The 24,819-nt window shown below is 50.0% G+C and overlaps 2 protein-coding genes across 2 annotated transcripts in view; one reads left to right on the top strand and one right to left on the bottom strand.

Moving 5' to 3' along the window:
- HMHA1 (histocompatibility (minor) HA-1) overlaps positions 1–15,878 on the top strand; it is a 29,420-nt gene extending 13,542 nt beyond the window's left edge. The window contains exons 13-24 of the mRNA XM_006876743.1: positions 38–228; positions 731–837; positions 921–995; positions 1,079–1,180; positions 1,299–1,471; positions 1,614–1,802; positions 1,903–2,040; positions 2,158–2,384; positions 2,475–2,685; positions 3,496–3,571; positions 3,757–4,038; positions 15,685–15,878. Coding sequence (XP_006876805.1) covers positions 38–228; positions 731–837; positions 921–995; positions 1,079–1,180; positions 1,299–1,471; positions 1,614–1,802; positions 1,903–2,040; positions 2,158–2,384; positions 2,475–2,685; positions 3,496–3,571; positions 3,757–4,038; positions 15,685–15,878 — 1,965 coding nt within the window. The remainder of the gene's footprint in view (positions 1–37; positions 229–730; positions 838–920; positions 996–1,078; positions 1,181–1,298; positions 1,472–1,613; positions 1,803–1,902; positions 2,041–2,157; positions 2,385–2,474; positions 2,686–3,495; positions 3,572–3,756; positions 4,039–15,684) is intronic.
- Positions 15,879–16,679: 801 nt separating this feature from the next.
- POLR2E (polymerase (RNA) II (DNA directed) polypeptide E, 25kDa) lies at positions 16,680–24,554 on the bottom strand. The gene is made up of 7 exons (XM_006876712.1): positions 24,498–24,554; positions 23,218–23,392; positions 17,902–18,017; positions 17,145–17,225; positions 17,010–17,068; positions 16,824–16,902; positions 16,680–16,751 (listed from the first exon to the last, which is right to left on the bottom strand). The coding sequence occupies exons 1-7, from the start codon at positions 24,552–24,554 to the stop codon at positions 16,686–16,688; spliced, it is 633 nt and encodes a 210-aa protein (XP_006876774.1). The 3' UTR covers positions 16,680–16,685.
- Between the last annotated feature and the right edge of the window lie 265 nt (positions 24,555–24,819).

Raw genomic sequence — 24,819 nt, forward strand, 5'->3', positions numbered from 1 at the left:
CCACCAGGCCCACCCCCTGACCATGAATGACCTGCAGGCTACCATCACCTTCTTTGAGTTGATGCATGCGCACACGGCGCAACTGCCAGTCAACTTCCACATGCTGTCTGAGAGCAGCAAGTTGTACGACCCGGGCCAGCAATACGCGTCCCATGTGCGCCAACTGCAGCGTGGCGAGGAGCCCGATGTGCACTACGACTTTGAACCCCACGTCTCCTCCAACTCCTGGTACCCGGCCCCTGCCCCCGCCCCCAGGGAGAGGGTCCCGGGCCGCCAGAGCCTCGCTGCAGCTGGGCCTTTAAGGAATAGGAGCGTGCTCTCCGTGTTCGGGAGGCCGGGGGCTGAATTCTGAGTGTCCACGGGGCTGCAATCGCTCCAAACGGTCTAAGGGAGGTCCTTCCTGGGCTCTTCCAGCTTTTTGGGGACCCCAGGTGACCCTTGGCTTGTGGCTACACCAGTCCATGGCGTCTTCCTGCTGCCTTGATTTGTCTGACCCTCTCTTCTGTGTACCCCAGTCATTGGCTTCGGGCTCGCCCTGCTCCCATCATAGAACTAACAATAACATCTAGAGACCCTTATTTCCAGCCACGTGCCCGGGTCCAGGCATTGGGGCCAGGACTTGACATACCGTTTTGGGGAACATGATTCAGTCATGCAGGGAGCCGACTTCCCACCTCTAAGGGCTGGTTGTGAGGCTGTCCACCACAGTCCATCACTGGTGTACGTTCAGGTCCCCAGAGATGCGCGCGCGCAAGGGCAGCTTCAACGTCAGTGATGTGGCAGGCGTGGATGCTGGTGCGCCTGAGGAAGGGGTGCTGGCCAAGGAGCAGCAGCGGGGTGAGTGCTAGGCAGGATGGGGATAGGGAGGGGGGGAATGGGTGTTGCCTCTCGCTGCCCCTCACAGAGATATGTACCCCCAGGTGGGCGTGGACACCAGGTGCACAAGTCCTGGCCCACCTCGGTGTCCGACTCAGACAGTGGCCTGGATCCCTCAGGTGAGGGCTGTTTGGGGCACAGTAGGGGTACAGAGACAGGTGTGTGCGGGATGGAGAGAGCTGATGCCCTGTTACCTGCTCAGGGGACTTCAAGAAGTTCGAGCAGACCTCATCCAGTGGTACCATGTCATCCAGCGAAGAGCTGGACCAGGAAAGCGGCCCGGGGACATCAGCCTTCGAGCAGGGTAGGGATACTGCCCAGGGAAGAGGATGAGGAGTTGGCCACAGCTCTGCCTTGCCTTGGGGACCCAGGAGCCTGGCCTCAGGACACGCTGACCTCCTGCCCACTTCCCCTTGCTCCAGGTGACCTCGAAGGCATGGCCCCCACGCTGCCCGTGGCTGTGCCCAGTGGGCCCTTCCGCAACGTCGGACTGTCGAAGGCCGCTCGGACCCATCACCTGCGCAAGCTGCGTACGCCCGCCAAGTGCCGCGAGTGCAACAGTTACGTGTACTTTCAGGGCGCTGAGTGCGAGAAGGTGGGCGTGGGGAACTTCAGGGGAGGTGGTCTGATGGCGGGGTGTGGGGGGCGCCGCACAAGGGTGTCGGTGTGGTTCTTCAGGAGAGGGGCGTCCAGCTGCCCAGCCTGAGGGTTTGCAGAGCGTCCCCGTGTCCCCGCAGTGTTGCCTGGCCTGTCACAAGAAGTGCCTGGAGACGCTGGCCATCCAGTGTGGCGGCAAAAAGCTCCAGGGCCGGCTGCAGCTGTTCGGCCAGGACTTTGGGCGGGCGGCCCGCAGCACAGCAGACGGTGTGCCCTTTGTCATAAAGAAATGTGTGGACGAGATCGAGCGAAGGGCGCTGAGTACCAAGGTGACCTCGCAGTACGGATGGGGGGCGGTGGGGACCGGCAGGGACGGGACTGGAAGCAGGGCAGAGGGCGGAGGCTGATGGCGCCCCACCCATACCCCAGGGCATCTACCGGGTCAATGGGGTCAAGACACGCGTGGAGAAGCTGTGCCAAGCGTTTGAGAACGGTCAGGAGCTGGTGGAATTGTCACAGGCCTCGCCCCACGACATCAGCAATGTGCTCAAACTCTATCTGCGCCAGGTGAGCGCCATGCGGGGCCGGCCTGGGGTGCAGAGGAGGCATGGTGGGGGTGTGGCACAGATGGGTGGGCGGGGCCTCTGCTCGCTGGGCCCCTGACACAGGTCACTACATCCTCAGCTGCCTGAACCGCTCCTCTCCTTCCGCCTGTACCACGAGCTCGTGGGGCTGGCCAAGGACAGCCTGAAGGCTGAGGCCGAGGCCAAGGCAGCGTCCCGGGGCCGGCCCGATAGCGTTGGGAATGAGGCGGCGGTCCTGGCCATGGCCTGCCGGCTGCGGGAGCTGTTGCGAGAACTGCCCCCGGAGAACAGGGCCACGCTGCAGTACCTGCTACGGCACCTGTGCAGGTGAGGGCCCCGGGGCCACGCTGCAGAGCCACCAGTGGGTAGGGGGGAGCCAGGTCCGTGGGCACCGCTCAGTCCACCACCCTCCCCCAGAATTGTGCAGGTGGAACAAGCCAACAAAATGACGCCGGGGAACCTGGGCATCGTGTTCGGGCCCACGCTGCTACGCCCGCGACCCACCGAGGCTACCGTGTCGCTCTCGTCTCTGGTGGACTACCCCCACCAGGCGCGCATTGTCGAGACCCTCATCTCGCACTATGCCCTGGTCTTTGAGGATGAGTCTCAGGAGGCACCTGCAGCGCAGGTAGAACGTAGACGGACACAAGGAACCACAGGCGGGAACTGGGGGGCGGGAAGGCCCCCAGCCAGGGCCGACCCCCTTCCTCTTTCCACCCCAAGGCCCTGCATGAGCTCACCTTCCACCTGACCTGGGGTTTCACTTAATCGGTGGGAGTGTCCCGGGGCTGTCCACACCAGATAGGTGGGGAACTTGAGGCAGGAGGGCAGACGAGGGCCTTTGGAAGGCCGGGTTCGGGCACACTGTCTGAACTCTCTCTCCACCCAGGTTGGAATCTGAGGTGATTTAGGTCCCTCCTCTGGGAGGACCCCCTTGGTTCGTTGGTCCCCGAGTGTCCTGGGACCATGGTGATGGAGTCCCACAGCTGGAGGGTTTCCTCTCAGTCTGGGTATCAGAAGCCCGCGATCCGGGTGGCCATCTGCCCTGTGTGCCTCTTGTTCTGATGAATAGAGGCACCTCTCAGTCAGGACTAGGCGCACCCTAGCTCAGCAAGGCCTCATCTTGTCCCACTCACGGTTTCTTCGAGCCAGAACGTGCACAGTACCGTTCTCCGGAGAGATGTTCTGCTTGTCTCCGACAGTGCTCGGCCCTGGCCTTTCCCAACCCTCCCCGTTTCTCCTGGTGTCCTGTCAGGGGCAGGCTCCCCGGTGGGCTGCCCCCCAGTGCTCCTGTCTGGGCCTAGACTGGAACATTCTGCTTTTGTTGAACAAGTTCTAGGATGAGGGGGTAGCTGCCCAGTCTACCTTCCTTGCTCGGGATCTTCTGGAGTGTGGGCGGGGCTGGGACCTGGCCTCTCTGACCCCACTCACCCTGCAGGACCAGGTGGCGCAGGTGCACTTCCTGGAGGCAGGCGAGGTGGGAGCTGAGACCCCGCAGGAGGATGGGTCCCAAGGTGAGTGGGGGGTGAGTGTGGGCCCTACCCTCAGTTTCCTTCAGTCTCTCCAGTCGTCTGTGTCTGCCCGTTTCTTTCCATTCCTGGACAAGGGAGCATCAGAACACTTCCGTAACCTTTTCATTCTATTTGAACTTCGGGAACGCCCCTGTATCTCTCTTCTGACTCTCTCGGGACTTCCTCAGGGTCCCACCTGCTATCTAACGACTCAGACTCGGAGCTGGAGGACACCTCAGACTTGCAGTCTTCGGCAGGGGCCACTTCCCTTCACCGCCTGAGCTTCCTGGAGAAGGACGGGAGCCTGGAGGAGGGGACGCACAGCAGCAGTGAGGAGAAGCTGGGGGCGTGTGGGGACGGGGCTGAGGAAGAGCCAGCCCAGCCACTTTCGGCATACAACACCAACCAGTGCAACAATGTGACGAGCGTCATACTGCCTGCTACGAGACTCCATGTGGGGCTGCATGTCCGTGGGCACCCACCAGGAGCAGTGGCCTGAGCTTGCCTGAGCTTTGAGGCGGCCGGCCTCGGCGGAGCCTTGGCTGTGTCCCTGGGAGCCCAGGAGGTGGGGGCTGGGCTTTGTTGGCTGGATACTGGCTTCAGGACTTTTCCAGTACACCTGCTTTGGGGATATGGTGGCACCTCCCATGGGGCCTGAGGTGGTTCGCTGAGCTGCACCTCTGTTGTTGGGTGCTGCTGTACCAGTTCTGACCCATGACGACCCTGTGTTCGACAGAACCAAACACTGCCCACTCCTGTCTGCACTGCTTACAATAAAGCTTTAGGCTGAGTCTCTCTTCTCCGGAAGTTCAGTCTGGGTGGGACATAAACACAGGTGGTGAAGAGGGCCCACCACCAGGCTGTGCAAACATTCTGACCTCACACACACTTCATGTACACTTCTCACTCAGTGCTGCCCAGTAGAACATTCCAGATGACAGAAACAATCTCCAAAACATCGCAGCCGCTAGCCCCAGGTGGCCACTGACCGTCAGAGGTGTGGTGAGGTGACTGGGAGGTGACTTAGTTTTAAGTTGAAAAAACTTCCCCAGGTGGTGGCCACAGAGTCAAATGGAACAGACAGGACGGACAGTGGAGTCTGGGTAGGGGAGAGGACAATTCCTGTCACTGAGGTAGCGTTACCAGCATGGCCTGCTCTCCCACACACCTAGAGGCAAAGTTCCGACCAGGAGAGGGTCTGCCACTGCGGCCTGCCAGGTTCCATCAGCAGAAAGACCTCCACATACGTCACTTGGAATCACACCAAACGCACACCCAACTTGATGGGCCCAGTATGCCAGGAACAAATGGCTGCAGTGTTGCAGCTGCCCCTGAGGGGGTACCTTGCCTTGCCCTCCCAAGAGCAGTGAGCAAAGGAGACCACCGATGTCCACATGACAGTGCACTCGGCAGACCTGCTCCACAGACCCGCTACAGCAAAGATATGGGGAACCAAATGAAGCTGACAAGGGACAAGCCTGGAACCTGAGCTTCAGAGGAAAGTCTACAGAGATGGGACATGTTCCTACTAGGAGAAGCTGAGCATGGGCAATCGAAGGAGACAGACTGTTGGTCAGATGCAGTGTGGCCATAGTAAACTTGGGAAAGAAGCTTTGGTGGTCTAATGGCGTAGACGCACACAGGTGACAGAAAAGGTGGGATTGCATCTTGCTCCCCACACTCCGCTTGATTAACAGAGTTGGGACTGCCCCTCACCCTCATCTACACCACCACAATATCCCAGAGAAAACAAACTTAGTTCACATGAAGAAACAAAAGAGAATGGCTCAAACAAAAGACCAATATGCAGAGCCAGAAAACGTTTCTATGGGAGAAACAGTAATGGGACTAACTGTAAAAGAATTCAAAGGAATGCTATTTAGGTACCTTCAATGAACTGACAGAAAGATCAAGGAAAGCAAGGAATATATAGGAAAACTTTAGGACAATACTCTGAAAGTATAAAGGAGTAGGAGTGAACGGATACTCGTGTTAGTGAGTTTGAAGATGATCTCTCAATACTAGTAAGCTAGAAGAAAAGTCCAAGAAAAAAATGAGAAAATGTGAATAAAGCCTGAGATTTACATGGGACACCATGAAGAGGAATAACTTAGGGGTAGTTGGAATTCCAGAACAGGAAGAGACAAAAAGCAGAGAGAAAATTATCAGAGTTGCTGAAAGAAAACGTCCTAACATCATGAAAGATGAAAAGATAACCTGAGCAAACCCCAAACAGGATAGACTCCCCCAAATTCACCAAGACATACCATAATCATACTTTCCAAAACCAAACTCCTGGGAAACAATGAGAGCAGCTTGGAGAAAATGAGAAGTTACCTACGGAGAAAAACTCAGAGACTAAACTCTGATTTCTCAGCAGAAGCCATGCAGGTGAGAAGGCAATGGAGTGATATACACAAAACTCTGAAAGAAAACATCTGCCAAGCAAATATCACACCCCCTGCAAAGCTGTCGTTCAAATATGATGGTGAAATAAGGACATTTCCTGGTAAACAGAAAATAAAGAGATTTTTAATAGCCAGACCAACTTTACAACAATTACTACTAAAGGGTGTTCTCTGAACTGAGAAGCAACCACAGCAGACAACAACCCAAGATGAACATACACGACATCACCACCCAGAACTGAATCCAGATATACAAGTACTTAAAGTAATACCCACCATGCCTCTCTGTTTGTCACACTGTGGTGGCTTGTGTGGCTGTGATTCTGAAAGCTATGCCACTAGTATTTTAAACACTGGCAGGGTTACCCATGGTGGACAGGTTTCAGCTGAGCTTTCAGACAAAGACAGACGGAGGCAGCATTGCCAGAAAGGTGAGACTGACTACTTCTGAATATTTAGTCACTGAAAACCTTATGAATAGCAGTGGAACACTGTCCACAGCAGAATACTGAATACTGAACTACAATGAAGAGCCCCGGAATGCTGTTATATATAGCACTGGAAGGGTGGAAGGCACTCAAAATACGACTGGGGCAGAACTACCTTCTCCAAGCACAGCTGACCATAGTAACACAAAAGGAGTAAAATCTTCGGGATCTTCATTTGTTGATGGGGCACAACTCAAAATGAAGACATAGCTGTAAACATCCATTAATAACCAGAACATGGAACATACAAAGTCTGGACATAGGAAAATTGTAAATTGTCAAAAATGAGGTGGAACACATAAACATCAATATCCTAGGCATTAGTTAGCTGAAATGGACTGGTATGGACCATTTGGGATCTGACAATCACTATACCGGGAATGACAAATTGAAGGGGAATGATGTTGCATTCATCATCAAAAAGAACATTTCAAGAGCAGTCATGAGGTTCAACATTGTCTGTGATAGGATAATATCCATACGCCTACAAGGAAGACATATTAATATTCAAGTATATGCACCAACCATAAAGCCAGTAATGATTAAATTGAATTCTACGAACTTCTTCAGTCAAATTGATCAAAAAGGCAATCAAGATGTACTGATCATTACTGGTGATTGGAATGCATAGTTGGAAACTATGGCCTTGGTGATAGAAATGATGCTAGAGATCACATGACAGAATTTTGCAAGACCAATGATTTCTTCATTGCAAATACCATTTCTAAACAGCATAAAAGACAATTATACACATGGACCTCACCAGATGAAATACAAAGAAATCAAATTGACGTCTGTGGAAAGAGAAGGTGGAAAAGCTCAGTATCATCAGCCAAAACAAGGCCAGAGGCAGACTGTGGAGCAGATCATCAACTGCTCTTGTGCAAGTTCAGCAGGAGCTGAACTTTAAAACAATTCCACAGGAGCCAAAATATGACCTTGAACATATCCCACCTGAATTTAGAGATCCTCTGAAGAACAGATTGGTGCATTTGATACTTAAAGCCCAAAGACCGTAAGAGTTGCGGTATACATGTCATTTGACACTTAAAAACCAAAGACCGTAAGAGTTGTGGTATGACATGTCATTTGAGGAACTTGACCTATACTTATGTAGTAGCTCAAAATACCAACTGAGAGAGAAGGAACCTTCACATCAAGGCTCAATCCTATCCCCTTTGTAGACAGGGTTGACAGGATAGGCAACTTAGACATTGGCTACCTAAAACTGGAGAGGCGAGGGGCGGAGGAACAATAAAGGCATGAAGTGACTGGCTTACAAGTTTTCAAGAGGGAGTTTCGTTTCAGAGGGTGTGGGGGAAGGTAGAATCCCTACTGAATAGTTTTCATCTTGTCTAGATGGGTCTGGTGAAAGGAGATGGAGATGATTCTTATGATTCAATAGTGAATAACTGTTATCATTACTAATTGAGACTGTCACAACTGTAAAGGCAGAAGTTGTGTAACAAAAAGAGAGGAGTAGTTAATCTTACAGTCCAGTAACTGAGGGCCTTAGAACCATCAAGAGAGAAGAGCACGAGCAGAATGTGGGACCCTATCCAGAGAAGCAGAACACCAGAGATGGAGGCAGATATGAGGACATGGAAAGACAGAGCAGCTGAGGACTCTAAACTTAGGGAAAGAGAAGCTGTGTGCTGGCAGCCAGGAAGCAGGCTTGCAGAATATGCCCTTTGGTTGTTTAAATGATATGTTCCTGAGTGTAAAAAAAAACCAACACCCAGAGGGAATAGAAGCAAATACTTTTGAATGATGATGCATGGAGGGGATTGTAAACGTTGCAATGAAACAAAATACAATGAGTGTAAAACCAATGTTCTCACATATAAACTATCACTCAATTCACAATAAAACTTGAAGAAGAAAACAAACAGTTGTGGTATGAAATCAAGACCATCAGACAGGAAGAAATTAAAAGGTCATGAAGAAGACGAGAAGGAAAAGACCAAAATAGATGTCTGAAATGACTGAAACTTCTTTTGCAGTGTAGAGATGCTAAAGAAAATGTAAGACAGGAGGTAAAATAGAAAATATCAAAGGGCAGCTCAAGAAGACAAAGCCAAATACTATAATGAAATGTGCAAAGACCCAGAATTAGAAAACCCAAAGGGAAGAACATGCTCAGTGTTTGTCAAGATGAGAAAATTCAAGCCTTGGCTTGAAAAGCTGAGGGGCTCTCTGTGGAAACTACTAAATGATTGGCATCAAAAGACGATGGAAGGAATACACTATATCTGACAATATTCTGGTGCGCTTCATCATGTTTCAGTACTTTGGTGCTGACAGTGTTCCACTCTATATGGGTTTCAGCGACTAAATATTTGGTCCTTCTCTCCTTCCTACTCTTTGTCTGAAAGCTTAGACTGTATCAAAAATAAATGGTTGATGTTCAACCATTTCAAAAGGTAGCATATGATCAACAGGTAATGAAACCGAAGGAAGAAGTCCAAGGTGCACAGAAGGCATTGGTAAAGAAAAAGGTTCTGGGAATTGATGAAATGCAAGTTGAAATCTTTCAACAAACTGATGCAGCACTGGAGGCACTCACTCATCTATGCCAAGACATCTGGAAGAAAACTACCTGGACAACTGACTGGAAGAGATCCATATTTGTGTTCATTCCAAAGAGAGGTGACCCAACGGAATGCCAAAATCATTGGACAATATCATTAATATCTCATGCAAGTAAAATTTTGCTAAAGATGACACAAAAATGGCTACAAGCATACAGTGACAGAGAATTTCCAGAGGTTCAAGGTGGACTCAGAAGAGGACTTGAGATGAGGGATATCAGTGCTGACATCACATGGAGCTTGGAGGAAAGTGGCGACTACCAGAGAGATGTTTACCCGTGCTCTATTGAGTACAAAGGGGCTTTAGATTGTGTGAATTCTGACAAGCTATAGACAACAATAACATGTTACTGAAGGATTCTCTGGGGAAATTGAATGATGCATAAACATCAAAAGAAGATAGAAGGAATACACAGAGTCACTGTACCAAAAGGAAATGGTTAATGTTCAACCATTTCAAGAGGTACCATATGATCAAGAGCCAATTATACTCAGGGAGGAAGTCCAAAGTGCATTGAAAGAAGTGGCAAAGAACAAGGCACCAGGAATTGATGGAATAAAAATTGAAATCTTTCAAGAAAGTGAGGCGGCACAGGAGGCACTCACTCATCTCTGCCAAGAAATTTGGAAGACGACTATCTGGCCAACTGATTGGAAGAGATCTGTATTTGTGCCCATTCCAAAGAGAGGTGACCCAAGGGTATGCAGAAATCATCAGATGATATCTTTGATATTCCATGCGAGTAAAGTTTTACTAAAAGTAATACAGAAACGGATGCAAGCATACATTGACAGAGAACTTCCAGCGGTTCAAGCTGGATTCAGAAGAGGATGTGGAACGAGGGATATCATTGCTGATGGCCAATGGATCTTGGCTGAAAGCTGAGAATGCCGGAAAGATGTTTACCTGTGCTTTATTGACTATGCAAAGGCTTTGATTGTGTGGATCATGACAAGCTATGGACAACATTGTAAAGCCATGAGTATTCTAGAACACTTAATTGTGCACATGAGAAATCTGTACCTGGACCAAGAGGCAGTTGTTTGAACAGAACATGGGAACAGTGCATGGTTTAAAATTAAGAAAGATGTGAGACAGGGTTGTATTCTTTCACCATACCTGTTCAACCTGTATGCTGAGCAAATAATAAGAGAAGCTGAGTTCTATGAAGAAAAATGTGGCAATCAGGATTGGAGGAAGACTCGTGACTCGTTAACAACCTGTGATATGCAGATGATACAACCTTGCTTACTGAAAGTGAAAAAGACTTAAAATACTTACTGATGACGATCAAAGAGCACAGTCTCAATATAAAGAAAACAAAAATCCTCACCACTGGACTAATAAACAACATTATCAACGGAGAAAAGTTTGAAGTTGTCAAGGACTTCATTCTTCTTGGGGCAACTATTAACACTCATGGAAGCAGCAGTCAAAAAATCAAACGACATATTACATTAGGCAAATCTGCTGCACAAGACCTTTTAAAAGTGTTGAAGAGCAAAGATGTCAGTTTGAGGACTAAGGTGCACCTGACCCAAGCCTTGGTATTTTCAATAACCTCATCTGCATGCGAGCTGGACAGTGACTAAGGATGACGTAGAAGAATTGATGCTTTTGAGTTATGGTGTTGGAAGAGAATTTTGAAAGTGCCATGAGCTGCCAAAAGAACCAACAGATCTGTGTTGGAAGAAGTGCAGCCAGAGTGCTCCTTGGAAGCCAGGATGGCCAGACTTCGTCTCTCACACTTCAGACATATTATCAAGAGGGACCAGTCACTGGAGAAGACTATCATTTTTGGTAAGGTGGAGGGTCAGAGACAAAGAGGAAGACCCCCAGTGAGACTGAGTGGCACAGTTGCAGTATCAATGGGCTCAAATGTAGCAACGACGGTGAGGTTGGTCCACGACCGGGCAGTGTTTCTTTCTGTAGTGCACAGCGTCACTATGAGTTGGTACAGATGGCATCTAACAACAGAAGCATGCATGAGTGCCGACTGTAGATACAAGCAAAATAAAGTTCTTGACCAATTCAACTTTTTTCAGCATTTATTATGATGTTACAACGCATACTGAAGGCTGTGGGCTTTGATCTTCATCAGTAAGTAATTTAAGTCCTCTTCACTTTCAGCAAGCAAGGTTGTATCATCCGTATATCGCAGGTTGTTAATGAATATTCCTTTCATCCTAATGCCACGTGCTTCTTCATCTACTCCAGCCGCTCGGATTACTTTCTCACCCTACAGATCGAATCTGTAGGACACACACTTGACCACAACCTCAGTTTGAATGGTAACGTCAGCAGTTCAAACTCACCAGCTGCTCTTAGGAAACAATACAGGGTTACTATGAGCTTAAACCAACTCAACTTTCCTTTAGTACCACATTGAATCTGTAGGATACACACTTGACTACAATATCTGTCATATGCTACCTCCTGAAATGAACAGCATCCATATCTATTTGTTACACTGACTGTACACTCCACTCCTTCCATCTTCATTTGATGCTTTCTGCATCATTCAACATTTTTCCATAGAATCCTCACTATGACAAGGCTTGAATTTTTTTTTTTTCAACTTGAAAATTGCTGAGCATGTTCTTCCCTTTTGATTTTTTAACTCCAGCTCTTGCAAATTTTATCATACTTGACTTTGATTTTTCAAGCTGCCCTTTGAAATGTTCTCATTTCCTCCATTTGCTTTATTTAGTATCTCTACGCTGGAGAGCAAGTTTCATAGTCTCTTCTGACATCCATTTTGGTCTTTGTCTTCTTAATGACCTTTTGCTTTCTTCTGGTTTTAGGTCTTTTAGTCTAATGCATGAAATGTTTTTGTTTTTAACTTTTTATTGTGGCATCAGCTTTATAGTCAACAAATTTTAATCTTGTGTCAGCTCAATGATTACAATCCCCTCCCTACAACAATTTACTTCCTCCCTGTGGATCCACATTTATATCTTATAGTCCACAAATGAACTAAGCAAAAATATTTTATCCATATAAAACAAAAAATATATATTCATTTAAATATCTAAAGGACACAGTCTACAACCAACCTCCCGCCTGCAGGCACACAACCCTATTCTCAGTCCCAGAGTCTAGTGCATACAGCTGCTGTCTCTCCATGCCACTGTCTCTGCTTTCTTACGTAGGGATCTCAAGCTCCGCTCATGGTCTTCCTTCTTGATGGTCCTGAAATGGAAGATTAGCTGCTCCACCCTTTTAGTTACATCTTCTACAACTACAGTTGTGACAATCATAATTAATCCTAACAATCACTCACACAATTAATCTTGCTAACAATCATAAATCCTATTGCCATCATTCCCCAACCCTCCTCACCAGACCCATCTGGAAAAGAGGGAAACTATTCAGTAAGGATTCTACCTTACCCCTCTCATTCTGAAACCAGTCACGAAAGCTTGTAAGCCAGCCACTTCATGCCTTTATAGCACCCACCCCATATTTGATATGTTTAAGCTGCCTCCTGTCCCTACCAACCTACAACACTGAGGAAACAAGGTCATTCCTTGATATGAAGAATTCTTCCATTTCACTAGGAATTTTGAGCAACTGCATCCATAAGCAAAAATCCAGTTCATTCAATTGCAGCAATTTATACTCACTCATAGTATCAAACATCTTCATCTGGTCATCTAGCCATCTAAGCTACGTCAAATTGGTACTAACTGCAAGTTTGATAGTTCATGTACACCTCCCTGCAGTTTAGACCAGCTGGCTGCTTCATTTCCAGTGCCCATGGGCTCAGTAATTCACAAACATCTCCCTTAACTTCAGACCATCCAGGCCTTCCTCTTCTCTCATTTCCATGTCAACGGGTGTCAATGGAACATGGCCAAACTCAGCCCATGTCTTCACTGCTGCCTTTCTCTCACTTCTACTCAGTAGACCCAGGTGGTTACCAACAAGCGAGCATGTTCCCTTTTAGTCCTAGAAGGGGACTTTTGCTGACGGGATCACTTTTCTTGCCTCGATGCCCCCAGTGCAAACAGCTTGCTTGAAATTCAATAAACATCTTACTTTTTGGTCTTTTTTCAATGAGAATCTTGTTCCCCAGCAGTTCTGGGTTGGTTTGCATGGCTTTTCAAGGGTGAATGTCCCAACTCGGAAGGTTCTGGATGGGGATCAAGTCTATTCTTGAGTTGGTCTCTAAATCCGGGTGGGACAGACTCAAGATCACATCGTGGCTCTTGTTGACTTTGAACGTTTCTTCAACATCAGCCTGGACTTGCACCTGAGCGTCTGATGGTCGGTCTGTTCACAGTCTGCACCTTTCCAGGTTTTGGTGGCTATAAGGCTTTCCCAGTCTTTAGTTTCTATGTATTCCACCTGGTGAGGTCCACGTGTTTATGGAGTTGTCTTTTATGTTGTTTAAAAAAGGAATTTGCAATGAAGTCACTGGTCTTGCAAAATTCTATCAAGGGATGGCAGCATTGTTTTTATCACCAAGGTCATTTTCCAACAACTCTTCCTTACTCTTTGGATCCAACTTTGCATTCCAGTTGCCAGGAAACAATACATCTCGACTGTATGTTTGATCACTATCAATCCGAAAATGTTGTCATTAAGTGTTGTCGACTTGGTTCCAACAGTTTGTGGTGCCAACTGACTTTGCAGTCCAGTGCCCTAACCTACAGCGCCACACTAGGACTCCGGAAGTGTTGGTAGAATTCAATTTCATCACTGACTTTCGTGGTTGGTGCCTAAATTTGAAAAATAGTTGTATTAACTGGTCTTCCTTGTATGTGTATTGCTATTACCCTATCATACAGTGTCGTACTTCAAGATCAGATCTCGTAATGTTCTTTTCAGGGATGAATGCTGTACCACTCTTGAATTTGGTGTTCTCGGCACAGTAAACTGTATGACTGTGGACTCTAAATGGCCAATCCTAGTCCATTTCAGCTCACTGATGTCTAGGATACTGACCTTTATGGGTTCCATTTCAGATTTGATAACTTCCACTTTTCCTAGATTCAGACTTCGTAATGGCTATTTGCAGCTGTTTCTCCTCTGAGTTGTGTCCTGTCAGCAAATGAAGGTCCTGAAAGCTTTACTCCACTCACGTCATTACACTCAGCTCGACTTCCCTAGTCGCATTCTGACCGCCTTCCAACCTAAGGGGTTCAGCTTCCGGCACTACATTTGACAAAGTTTTGCTGCTATTCGTAAGGTTTCCAGTGCCTAACCCTTCAGAAGTAGGCCTCCTCTCCTCCTTCCTGGTTCCCCTTTAGTCTAGAAACCATTCATGGGTGATTCTGCTGGCATTTCCCACATCACAGTAACACACAAGCCACGAGAGCACGACTAACAGAAGTGTGAAAACAAACTTAGGTCCTATACACACAATGGAGTAATGATGAATCCGCAAAACACCTCCAGACATGGCTAAACCTGAATGACATCATGCTGAGTGAAATGAGTCAATCATAAAAGGGCAAATACTATATGAGACCACTCTTGCAAAAAGTTACGGTTTTCTATCTAAAGAAACATTCTATGACAGTCATGTTGTTAAGTGCTGTGGAGTCGGTTCACCACATAATGACCTTGTATAGGGTTCCTGAGGAGCAGCTGGTGAATGTAAACTCATGGTTCACACAGGGATCCTACAACGCCACATCAGGAGGGGGGAGTTATTCACGGACTGGAGGGTAGACACAGGGTAACATGAGTGATAAGGGAGCAATATATATGAGGGAGGTTAGCACAGGAATGATGAAGGGAGCAGAAACCACAACCTTCACACCGTTTCATTTAATACAGGGAAATACGTTAAGTGATACAGAGATGCAATTATTGTAATAAAGCAAAGTATATGATTTGATGCATGTAAAACTGATGATCTGCTTTGTAAACCTTCACTCAATTCACAATAAAAAGTTTAATAAAAACAAGGAGACAGCCAGGGCTGGCTAACAAAGCCCACTACCTGAAAATAAAGTTGTATTGGCATGTAGCCACACTCGCTCCTTTTCAGAAGGCTGTGACAGTTGTTGTGACACCAAAGCTGAGACCTGACGACAGCAGCTGAGGTCCACTAAGACAGGAACACTTGACAGAATGTGTGACAGGCAGAAGAGCCAACAAATCCGGTGGTCCAACTGGGCATCAGCGCCCCCACCAGGGTTTGTCTAACAGCAACATCCCGAGATCTATCTAGGCCTCAGAAGCAACAAGACTCCATACGTGGTGCTCACACAGCCCATGAGGATGAGTCCCGTGTCACCAGGAAAGCAGCCCTCCTATAGGCTGGTGGGTGGCGGAAGCAGGGAGAAGTCCAACAACAAAGGACACATGGCCCACACCCGTCTGAAAGGCTCAGGACAGGCAAGTCACAGACAGGGAGTCAGGGCAGAACTGAGCTTCTCTGAAGGGTGCTAAGAGTGTTCTAGAACTAGCTCAGAACCAAGGTGGTTAACTTCCTGTGATTGAACTTCACCTCAAATATAAGGAAAGTAAGAACAAAACTTGTAGGAGGAAAAACCATACCCTAAACAAGGTATATCCAGCCCACTGGGAGCACAGCAGGCCCCACGCTGCAGCTGGGGGAAAGGACTCAGGCAAGTCCAGCTGTGGGAGGCCCTGCAGGTCTATCCCCCTTCAGAAAGGCAGGCCCAGAGCCCCACAAGGCTGCTGCCTATGCGTAGGAGACGGGTGGAAGTGAAGCGGACAGCATGTGACCAGCCGCTGCGCTGGCAGACACGCATGGCAACGGTCCAGTTCAAGAGCATGTCTGTACCGGGGGGACGAGTCAAGTGCACTGAGGAGACCCCAGTCTCAGGGCGCTACACGCTGTAACCCTGCTATCCAGCTCAGGTTTCTCAAACACAGATGTAATTACTGAAAAAACCTTTAATTTTAACACCCAGCATCCAGAACAAACTCAGCTGGGAAGGCGTCTGAGCGTCTCCCAGTCTGCGCTGGGAGCACACACATGGTCAGGAGGAGCCAGTTTGTGCCCTTGGTGGCAGCTGGGGGGACCCTGTCTTATCAGCAATGACAGCCCACTAGGCCTCAGGGGTCTGCCGTCGGGAGGATGTCACATTTCCGTCCTGGGCAGTGTCCCAAAGGTGCTGTCCCTACACTCCCTCGTCTCTGGGGCTGGGTGGAGGGAAGAACATGGCCTTGTACGCAGGAAGACCCAGAGATAAGACACTCCATCCTGTTGAGAGGTCGCCCAAGGTCTCACAGAGCAGGGTAGGTGCTGAATCGGCTTGGGAGCTCATAGGTGACGGAGGCCGGGGTGGCTGGGCCACCGTGGGAGCAAAGCCTAACGCTGCACCATGGGGCTAGGAGACATCTGTCCTCGGGCAGAGAGAGCAGCCCACCAAAGCTGAGCAGGGTCTCCCCAGCACTGCTCCAGTTCACAGGAAGGTCAAGTCTTCCCCAAGGAGACCTTCAGGACATGACACTGAAACTCCTCCGAGTCCCATCCCCTGCAGGGGACAAGCGCTCCCTTTCTCTACAGGGTGGGAGTGTGGGGGAGTGAAAGTGGGGGAGCATTACAATGCGTTGTCAGACCCAGGGCACCTCTGACAGCTGGTGAATCGCGGGGTGGTGGTGGTAATAGAGAGAGAGCAGGGCCTTCACCTGTGGGCACGGTCACTACTGCACCAGCCGGTAGGTGATGTACCTGCCTGCAGTCTCGCTGGGCCGGATGATCTTCACCACCTGTGGGAGGACAGTCAGTGTGGGACTCAGGGCGGATGGGCCACCTCAGTCCTGGGAAGGGGCTGCTCTCACCTGGCCGCGCTTTATCCCAAAGTACCGCGCCACTGGGTCTCCAGCCTGGATCCTGGGCAGCTGGTTCTCCCGGAGTTTACTGGAAGGTACAGTCAAGGAAACTCCAAGGGGCACAATGGGGGAGGAAGGACGAGGAGGGTGTGGAAGCCCCGGGCAGAGGGGATGGGGAGGATGCACAAAGGATACTATCGGGCCAGCAGCTCCGTCACCTCCTCCTTGGTCATCACCACGTGCTCGGGAACCAGCTGCAAACAGTAGAGGCGGCACTCTAGCACCGGGACCCCCAGGCTCCACCCGAGGAACACCCAGCCAGCGGCTCACCTCGTGCTCCGTGATGTTGATGAGCAACTCCTGCTGAAGAAACTGCTCCAGGATGTACTTGGGGGCCATGTCGACCAGAGACTGGGGGCGACAGTACCGCTTAGAGTGCATTCTAACAGCCCCCCAGGGCCTCCACATAAAGCTGACAACCGCCCCGCCCTGTGTCTGTGGGAGCGGGTGGCTCAGGCCCCCCCTTTCCCAAAGCGAGTGGGGGCGGCCTGGGTGAAAACCGCTGCGCCTCACCGCACAGGAGCGGAACAGTGAGACGCCCAGTGAGAGCGGGTGCTTGGCAGCACAGCCAGAGGGGAAGCGGTCAGGGCTGACGCAAACGGGCCACCACTTCCTGTTCCAGCAGCTTGCTGCCCTCACCCTGCCCCTCCTTATCTCAGGCCATGGCAACCTGCAGCCCTGAGCCAGACGCCCCGCCCCCCTGCTTGGCTGAGGGGAGGTCAAGCCCTGAAGCCCCGCCCCAGATGCCCCGCCCACCTGCTTAGCTGAAGGGGAGGTCAAGCCCTGAAGCCCCGCCCCCAGAGGCCCCACCCACCTGCTTAGCTGAAGGGGAGGTCAAGCCCTGCTGCCCCGCCCCCCTGCTTGGCTGAGGGGAGGTCAAGCCCTGAAGCCCCGCCCCAGATGCCCCGCCCACCTGCTTGGCTGAAGGGGAGGTCAAGCCCTGAAGCCCCGCCCCAGAGGCCCCGCCCACCTGCTTGGCTGAAAGAGAGGTCAAGCCCTGAAGCCCCGCCCCAGAGGCCCCGCCCACCTGCTTGGCTGATGGGGTCATGCCCTGCTGCACCACAATGAGAGCCCGGGTGATGTTCTCCTCCTGCATGCGCTGACAGTACACCTTGATGGTCTTGATGCCCACTTTGGGCTCCTCTGGGGATGAGGCAGATGAAAGGCTCAAGCACGTGGCTGGTAGTCCTCCCCATCCCCACCCCAGCCACCTGGGTCTTGGTTCATGGGGTGCAAAACAATGTAGAAAATGAGAGTGGGGCTGCTAGCTCCCGACACATGGGGGGCTGTCTGCTGATTCCCCCAGGGGCCTGACACCCCATCCTAGAGGAGAGCTGAATCTCCCAAACTCAGAGATCACAGGGGGGGCAGGAGGATGAGGGGGGCCCTCAGGAGCACAGTTGAACTGAGAGTCTTGAAATACACACCATCAACACCCAGGGAGAGCCTCTGTACACACAAGGGTTTCCACAAGGCAAAGAACACACAAGAGACTCACAGCCAGCCAGTGCCTAACTGTACCAGTTAAACCCACACACTGTCCACAGCAGAGGGCCTGGTGTTTCAACAGCAGACTCTTAGGTCCAACACCAAAAGCACCCTCAGCAGATACATGGGGCTGGGATGTTAAAATCTGCTGCCTAACCTACAGACATGGGGGGATGTCTGAGCATTCCAAGGCTAAAGATCCAACATGCGGGCTATGCTGAGAATCCCAACTTACTACTTAAGACAAAGACAAAACCCAGATGGTCCTGATTACAGGTGAGTGCCAACCCTGAGTCCGTCTCTAAGTTGAATTTGTACGTTCGCTTGGCACAGGCAGGTTTGGTTCGTAGTTAACTTCAGTCAAGTGTTGGTCTTATTGTATAACCAACTCTCCTTTAAAGGCATACAAACATTAAATTCCACCAAGATGCAGGACTATGCAGGCGCACCACACGAACCCTCCACAACAAACAGGTGAGACACAAAACAGACGCCCATGAACATTCTGGAGCACGTACTTCAGAAGCAAGGTTATGGGGTGGATGGAGGGCTTGTTGGACACTGGTGAAAGGCCCCCACCCAGTACAGCTCTACCAGCTTGTGGACAGCTTTGGTAGTGGAGGGAGGCCTGGCAGAGCAGAGTCCCACGGGGGAACAGAAAAGATGCAATTTTTTCTCCGTTCCCCCCCACCCCACTCCTGGTGACCACCCCCAGTGCAGACTCTACTCTCTGGGAGTTTGGAGCTGTGTGGTTGGGAGTCACGCCAGCGGGAGGTAGGATTCGGCTGCACTGCTTTGATGTGCCACCTTGGTGCCTGGATTCAGAAAACTGAACCAGAAAACGTTTCTGAGGAAGAGAAGCTAATGGAACTAACTGAAAAAGAATTCCAAAGAATGAAAATTAGGTTCCTTCAGAGGATTGATAGAACTTCAGAGATTGAGGAAAGCAAGGAGAACACAATAAAAACTTTCGAAGAATTTCGAGGAAAACGCTACAAGAACAAACAGACAAAAACAACGCCAAACCTGCAATTAGAGATCCAGATTGATACTAAGACCTCAGAAATGGACAATACACTGAAAGGCTAACAAGTAGATGTGAAGAACTGGAAGCCTGAATTAGTGAGCTTGAAGATCAATCTCGCAATGCTAGTATGATACACGCATGAGGGGGGCAGAAAAAACACCCAAAGAAAGCCTGCAAGTTATGTGGGACACTATGAAGAGAACAATTTATGGGTGATCAGAATTCCACAACAGAGACAAGCACAGAGAGACTCTTCCAAGAGCTGTTGGAAGAAAACTCCCCCTAACATCATGAAGATAAAAGCTAAGCATACAAGAAGCTGAAGGAAGCCTAAACAGGAGAGATCCTAAAATAAAATCACCAAGACCTATCATAAGCAAATTTCTAAAATCGAAGACAAGGAAAGAATCCTGAGAGCAGCTTGGGGAAAAAAAAAGTTACCTACAAAGGCGAACCAAGAAGACTTAGCTCTGACTTCTCAGTAGAAACCACGCAGGCAAGAAAGCAATGGAAAGACATATACAAAACCCTAAAAGGACAATATTGCCAACCAACTATCAGATACCCCTCAAATACCATGCAAAATGAGGGCACTTCCTGATAAAGAGAGCTTAAAGGAGTTTGTAATGACCAGACCAACTTTACAGAGATGCGAAAGGGTCTTCTTTGGACTGAGAACCAACAACAGCTGGCAATAATCTGAGATCACTATACATGACAAGGACCCAGAACTCAATCCATATATGTAAGTATTTACAGTAAAACAAACCCACAAGACTGAAAACAGGTAATCAGAGATAGCAATGTACAATAAAGTCAACTACAAAGCATAAAGGAGTAGTGTAGACACAGAACTTCCAAATGGCAAGGAAATCAAGTAGATTTCAAGATAAAACAAACTGTTTTAAGGAGGGAAAAAATGAATAAATTACAGGGTAACTGCAAAGAAAAATAATACACCTACACACCAAAAGAAAAAGAAGAAACCCAGAAAGCTTTAGTAAATATTACACGACAGAAATGAAAATGACAAGAAAACTCACAAACAGACTGAACTCTGGGAGAAAATTACGGGGAACAAAGAGTCCAGCAACACCACAAAGAGGCACACAGAAAAATGACCCTAATCAATGCATACTTAATAATAATTACACTGACTGTAAATGGATTAAATGTCAGGAGACATAAAGAGCAGAAAAGATAAGGAAACAGGATACTCCAATGCTGCCTACAAGAGACAAAATGGAGACAGCCTAAATGCCCATCAACAGAAGAATGGTTAAAAATCTTTGGTACATACACACAATGGAATACTATAAAAACGGTGACTAATAATGATTAGTCTGTGAAACATCTCACAACATGGTTGAACCCGGAGGACATTAGACAATCACAAAGAACAAATGTTGTATGAGACCAATGTTGTAAAAAGAAAAAAAGTTTTCTCGATCAAAGAAACTATATCTATGATGATTATGGTGGGGTGGGAATGATTCGTGGACTCAAGGGTAGACACCTGTAAATAAGCATCAGGGTGGCCAATATACAAGCGGGAGGTTAGCAAAGGAAAGATGAAGGGAGCAGGGCACAGAGAGGAATGCAAGAGTTATAGCAAACAGGGAAATGTTGGTACATGGAGGGGACTGCAGACCCGCAATGAAGCAAAGTACACGATTAGCTGAATGTAAAACTAATACTCTACTCTGTAAACCTTCACTCAATTCACAGAAAGGGTGACAAAAAACAAAAACAAAACAATTCCCAAACACGTGCAGATACCCTAAAACCCCCGGCACAATAATGAGTAACAATGCCGTGGTGGCGTGCAGGATAAGCACTGGACTGCTAACCACAACACAAGGTTACAGGATCAAACCCACCAGTTACTCTTCAGAAACCCTACACAGAGTTGCTATGTATTCCAACCGACTCAACAGCACTAAAAACATTTGATCTGTTGCAAAGCTGTTGTGAAATGCCGCCAAGTCAGACTCCTAGCGACCCTGTATAGGGTTTCCAAGGAGCAGCTGGTGAGCTTGAACCACCAATCCTGCTGTTCAAACTGACCTTGCAGTCCAGCGCATTAACCTGCAGCGCCACACCAAGAGTCTGTTTTGCAAAGTAGTGACTATAATTATAAACCGCTGTATGTACTGGGCAGTGTTTCATACTGTTGTGCACAGAGTTCCTATGGTACCAACTTGATGACACCTAACAACACTGTGAGAACTTCAAAGTTTTGATGTAAGAGGCTTCATGGGGACTGGTTCTTGAAAGTCAGACATTGGTTAACTGGGGAGTGCTTGTATGAGCAAAGGCCTTGACAATTTGGCCCACAAGCACACGAGCAGGAGTTCTCAGTACCATCTGCTGTTGTTAAGTGCTGTGGAGTCGGTTCCCACTCATAGCGACCCTGTACAGGGTTTCCAAGACTGTAAATCTTTACGGGAGCAGAAAGCCTCATCTTTCTCCCAGTATCATCTGTAGGGGAATTCAAATCCAAACCACTGCCAGGGACCACTTCATTCCCACTAGGATGGTTAAGAACAGAAGAAAACAGAAAGGAAAATCAATGGTGCTGTGGTTGGTTCCACAGAAAGTTAAACATGGGTCACCGTACCAGAAAGCTGCGGTGCCTTCAGATACAGGCACCCCGCTGTCCACTGCAGCACGATCCACAAGAGTTCTACAACCACGACAATGTGGAATAAACATAACGAGAAACACGACGCAGCCACCAAGAGAAATATATCCTGCTGCCCGTGCCATGATACACGTTGTACTGAGTGAAGCAGCGAAGTCACTAAGAGACAGATGCTGTGATCCCCCTTACAGTCCAGGCTGTGCGGGTCTCTATCCGTCCAAAGCCTCAGCCCCAGTTCTGCTGCCACCTCCAATCACAACACCAAACTCCCCAGGGTTGGGACAAAGTGTCTATAGAGAACTTATAGGTAAGAGTTCTACCAATGGTGCCTAAGGGTGGGAGACCGTGGAAAAGAGGAGTCACTGTTAAGAAGCACAAGAGTCTTTGTGGTGACAGGCGGTCACTGACAACGATGATCGGTGTGGGCTATTCAACATGACTCACTAGATTGTATAAGTGAAAAATGCTGAACTGGAAAGTATCTGCATGACAATGACAAACCGCGTTGATTACACACAGATTCACACAGCAGCAGCTCTGCTGAGAGACAGGTGGGTGTCAGGTGTGCTCTGCCCCTCTTGGTTTCTCACTGAAGCTTTCAGGGACCAAGCCCAGGCACCTCTGATGGCTGGGAGGGCATAGCTACTTGTCATTCTGACATTGGGCGGCTGCCCAGGAGCCCCTGCAAGTTCAGACTGGACTCTGACAGAGGCCTCCACTAGGCTGCCTGGCAGAAGGCCTTTGTGCCTGTGAACCCCGTGAGTGCTGCAGATGGTCCCCATGCCATCACCCCAGAGCAGAATGCGCAGCTCAGACGTAGGTAGCACACAGGAGGAGGGGAGCTGAGCTCTGCAGGGAAGGGGAAGAGCTGGCTGCTGGGCTGGGAAACTGGAAAGGAACCCCTGGCGGTGGGCAGCAGGACAGCAGAGGCCCAGGAGGGATGCCTCTGTGCAAGCTCTGTTGGGCAGGCGCAGCGGGGCAGTGGGGCAGATGAGAGAAACTAGAGCAGGAATTGTGCCGGGGCAGGGGAGCGCTCTTTCCCAGCTGTCAGAGGACCAGGGCCGCGTGCACAGACAGGTGCTAGGAGCTGTCCTATGCAGGCACTCTCAGCTTGTGACCCCACCAGACAAGGAGTCCTTCAGGCCCCGCTCAGGAATGGAGCTGCGCACCTGTCAGGGCCTTACCTGGAAAGAAGACGAACATCTGGTCAGTGGGGTCATCATTGTGGGCCACCAGCACAGTGAGGTCTGTGCGCCTCGGCCGGCCTTCACTCGGCTTGTCCCCAAACTGCGCTTTGAACTCCTCCAGCGTCTGGTCCAGCTCATCCTGGGTCACCAGGTAACCACGGTCGTGACATAGCTGCAGAGAGAGAGGAGGGTGAGGGGAAGCACACTGAGCTGGCATGCCTGAGCAACCACCCCCCAGGCCACTTGATGGGGCAGTGGAGTGGACGCACCCACGGCCACTCTACGGGACAGCACGTGGGCCACCTAAGCAGAGACCATGGGCTCAGAGCATTCCCAGATGGGGAGGCAGGAACTGGGTCCCTCTCTCCCTTCCAGTTTCTCCTCCTCATCAAGGCCGCCGCCCTCCCCACTCTGGGTGCCCACTAATTTTCTCTTGCTTGTTAATGTGTCAGCACCATAAGGCAGCTGGCCAAGCCGTTACGTCTGTTCCTGGTGGGCAGGAAACATGAGAGAAGCGTGTGAAGGGCAGCTACTATGCATCAACCAAGAGGCCACGCGAGACGCTGCCAATATTCCTCCATGGGAGTCAAGTGGGGTTCCTGTCCTGTTGGCCACCTCAAGCCCCAAATCCAAGGAGGTGATGGCTTCGATCCAAACCACCCAGGCCTCTAGGAACCCCCGGGGCCTGCGCGCGAGCAGACGCACCCAGCCTGTTTGCACGGCCGCCCTGAAGCTGGCCGCCCAGACCCTGCTGTTAGCCTCACTTAGGACAGGGAGTGAACTTGTGCGGGCTATTATAGCAGATGGGGGTGGAGGTCAGGGCGCTTCTCCACCATCTGCTGCAAGAGCCCCGACTCTGGGGGGACACACACAACTCCATCCAGCTTCCAGCTCCCTCTGACCCCGTCACAGCTGCCCCGAACCCCGGGAGAAAACACCAAGCGCACGGCCCGGTGGGTGCGGCGGAGGAAGAGGTTTCTAAGGACCCTCGTTCCTTCTTTCTCCCACATTTCAGGTTTCCGACCCCAGCTTCCGGCCACACCTGACCTCTCACAGGGACCTCGGGAAGCCTCGGCATGCTGCGACCCCGTCCCTGCCCTCCCCGACGTAGGCAGCTGTCCGCCGCTGCCCCGGGACAGACCCTCCAGTTTCCGGCTAGCCTCCACGCTCGTTCCCACCTCCAGGGAGCCCCGAACGCTGCACGCTCGGCCCACAGAGCATGGTGAGGCCCACCCTGACCATCTTCTCTAATCCGAGGCTCCCCACGCGCTCCTCACCTGCATGATAGTTTTACGGATCTTCCAGAGCCGGTATGTTTCCTCCTCATCGTCCATGGCCGCGTTGCTTTTCACCGCCACGCACTACGCCTGCGCCAGTCAGGACCCGTACGGACTGCGCCTGCGCTCTGCCCCGTCCAAGCCCCCAAATACCAATCCGCGTAGGGCTGTCCTCAGCGAACGCCTAAAGAGAGCAACCTCTGAAACCGGCAGCGCCAAGGGCAATCCGAGCCTTCTGAGAGCTGCGGTTGGCTGCAGGCAAGGCGTGCGAACATCACCGCCCACCTCAGTAGTTCTCGGGAGGCTCGATTCGCGGGGAATC

This window comes from Chrysochloris asiatica, unplaced genomic scaffold (assembly GCF_000296735.1).
Source record: "Chrysochloris asiatica unplaced genomic scaffold, ChrAsi1.0 scaffold00409, whole genome shotgun sequence".
Lineage (NCBI taxonomy): Eukaryota > Metazoa > Chordata > Mammalia > Afrosoricida > Chrysochloridae > Chrysochloris > Chrysochloris asiatica.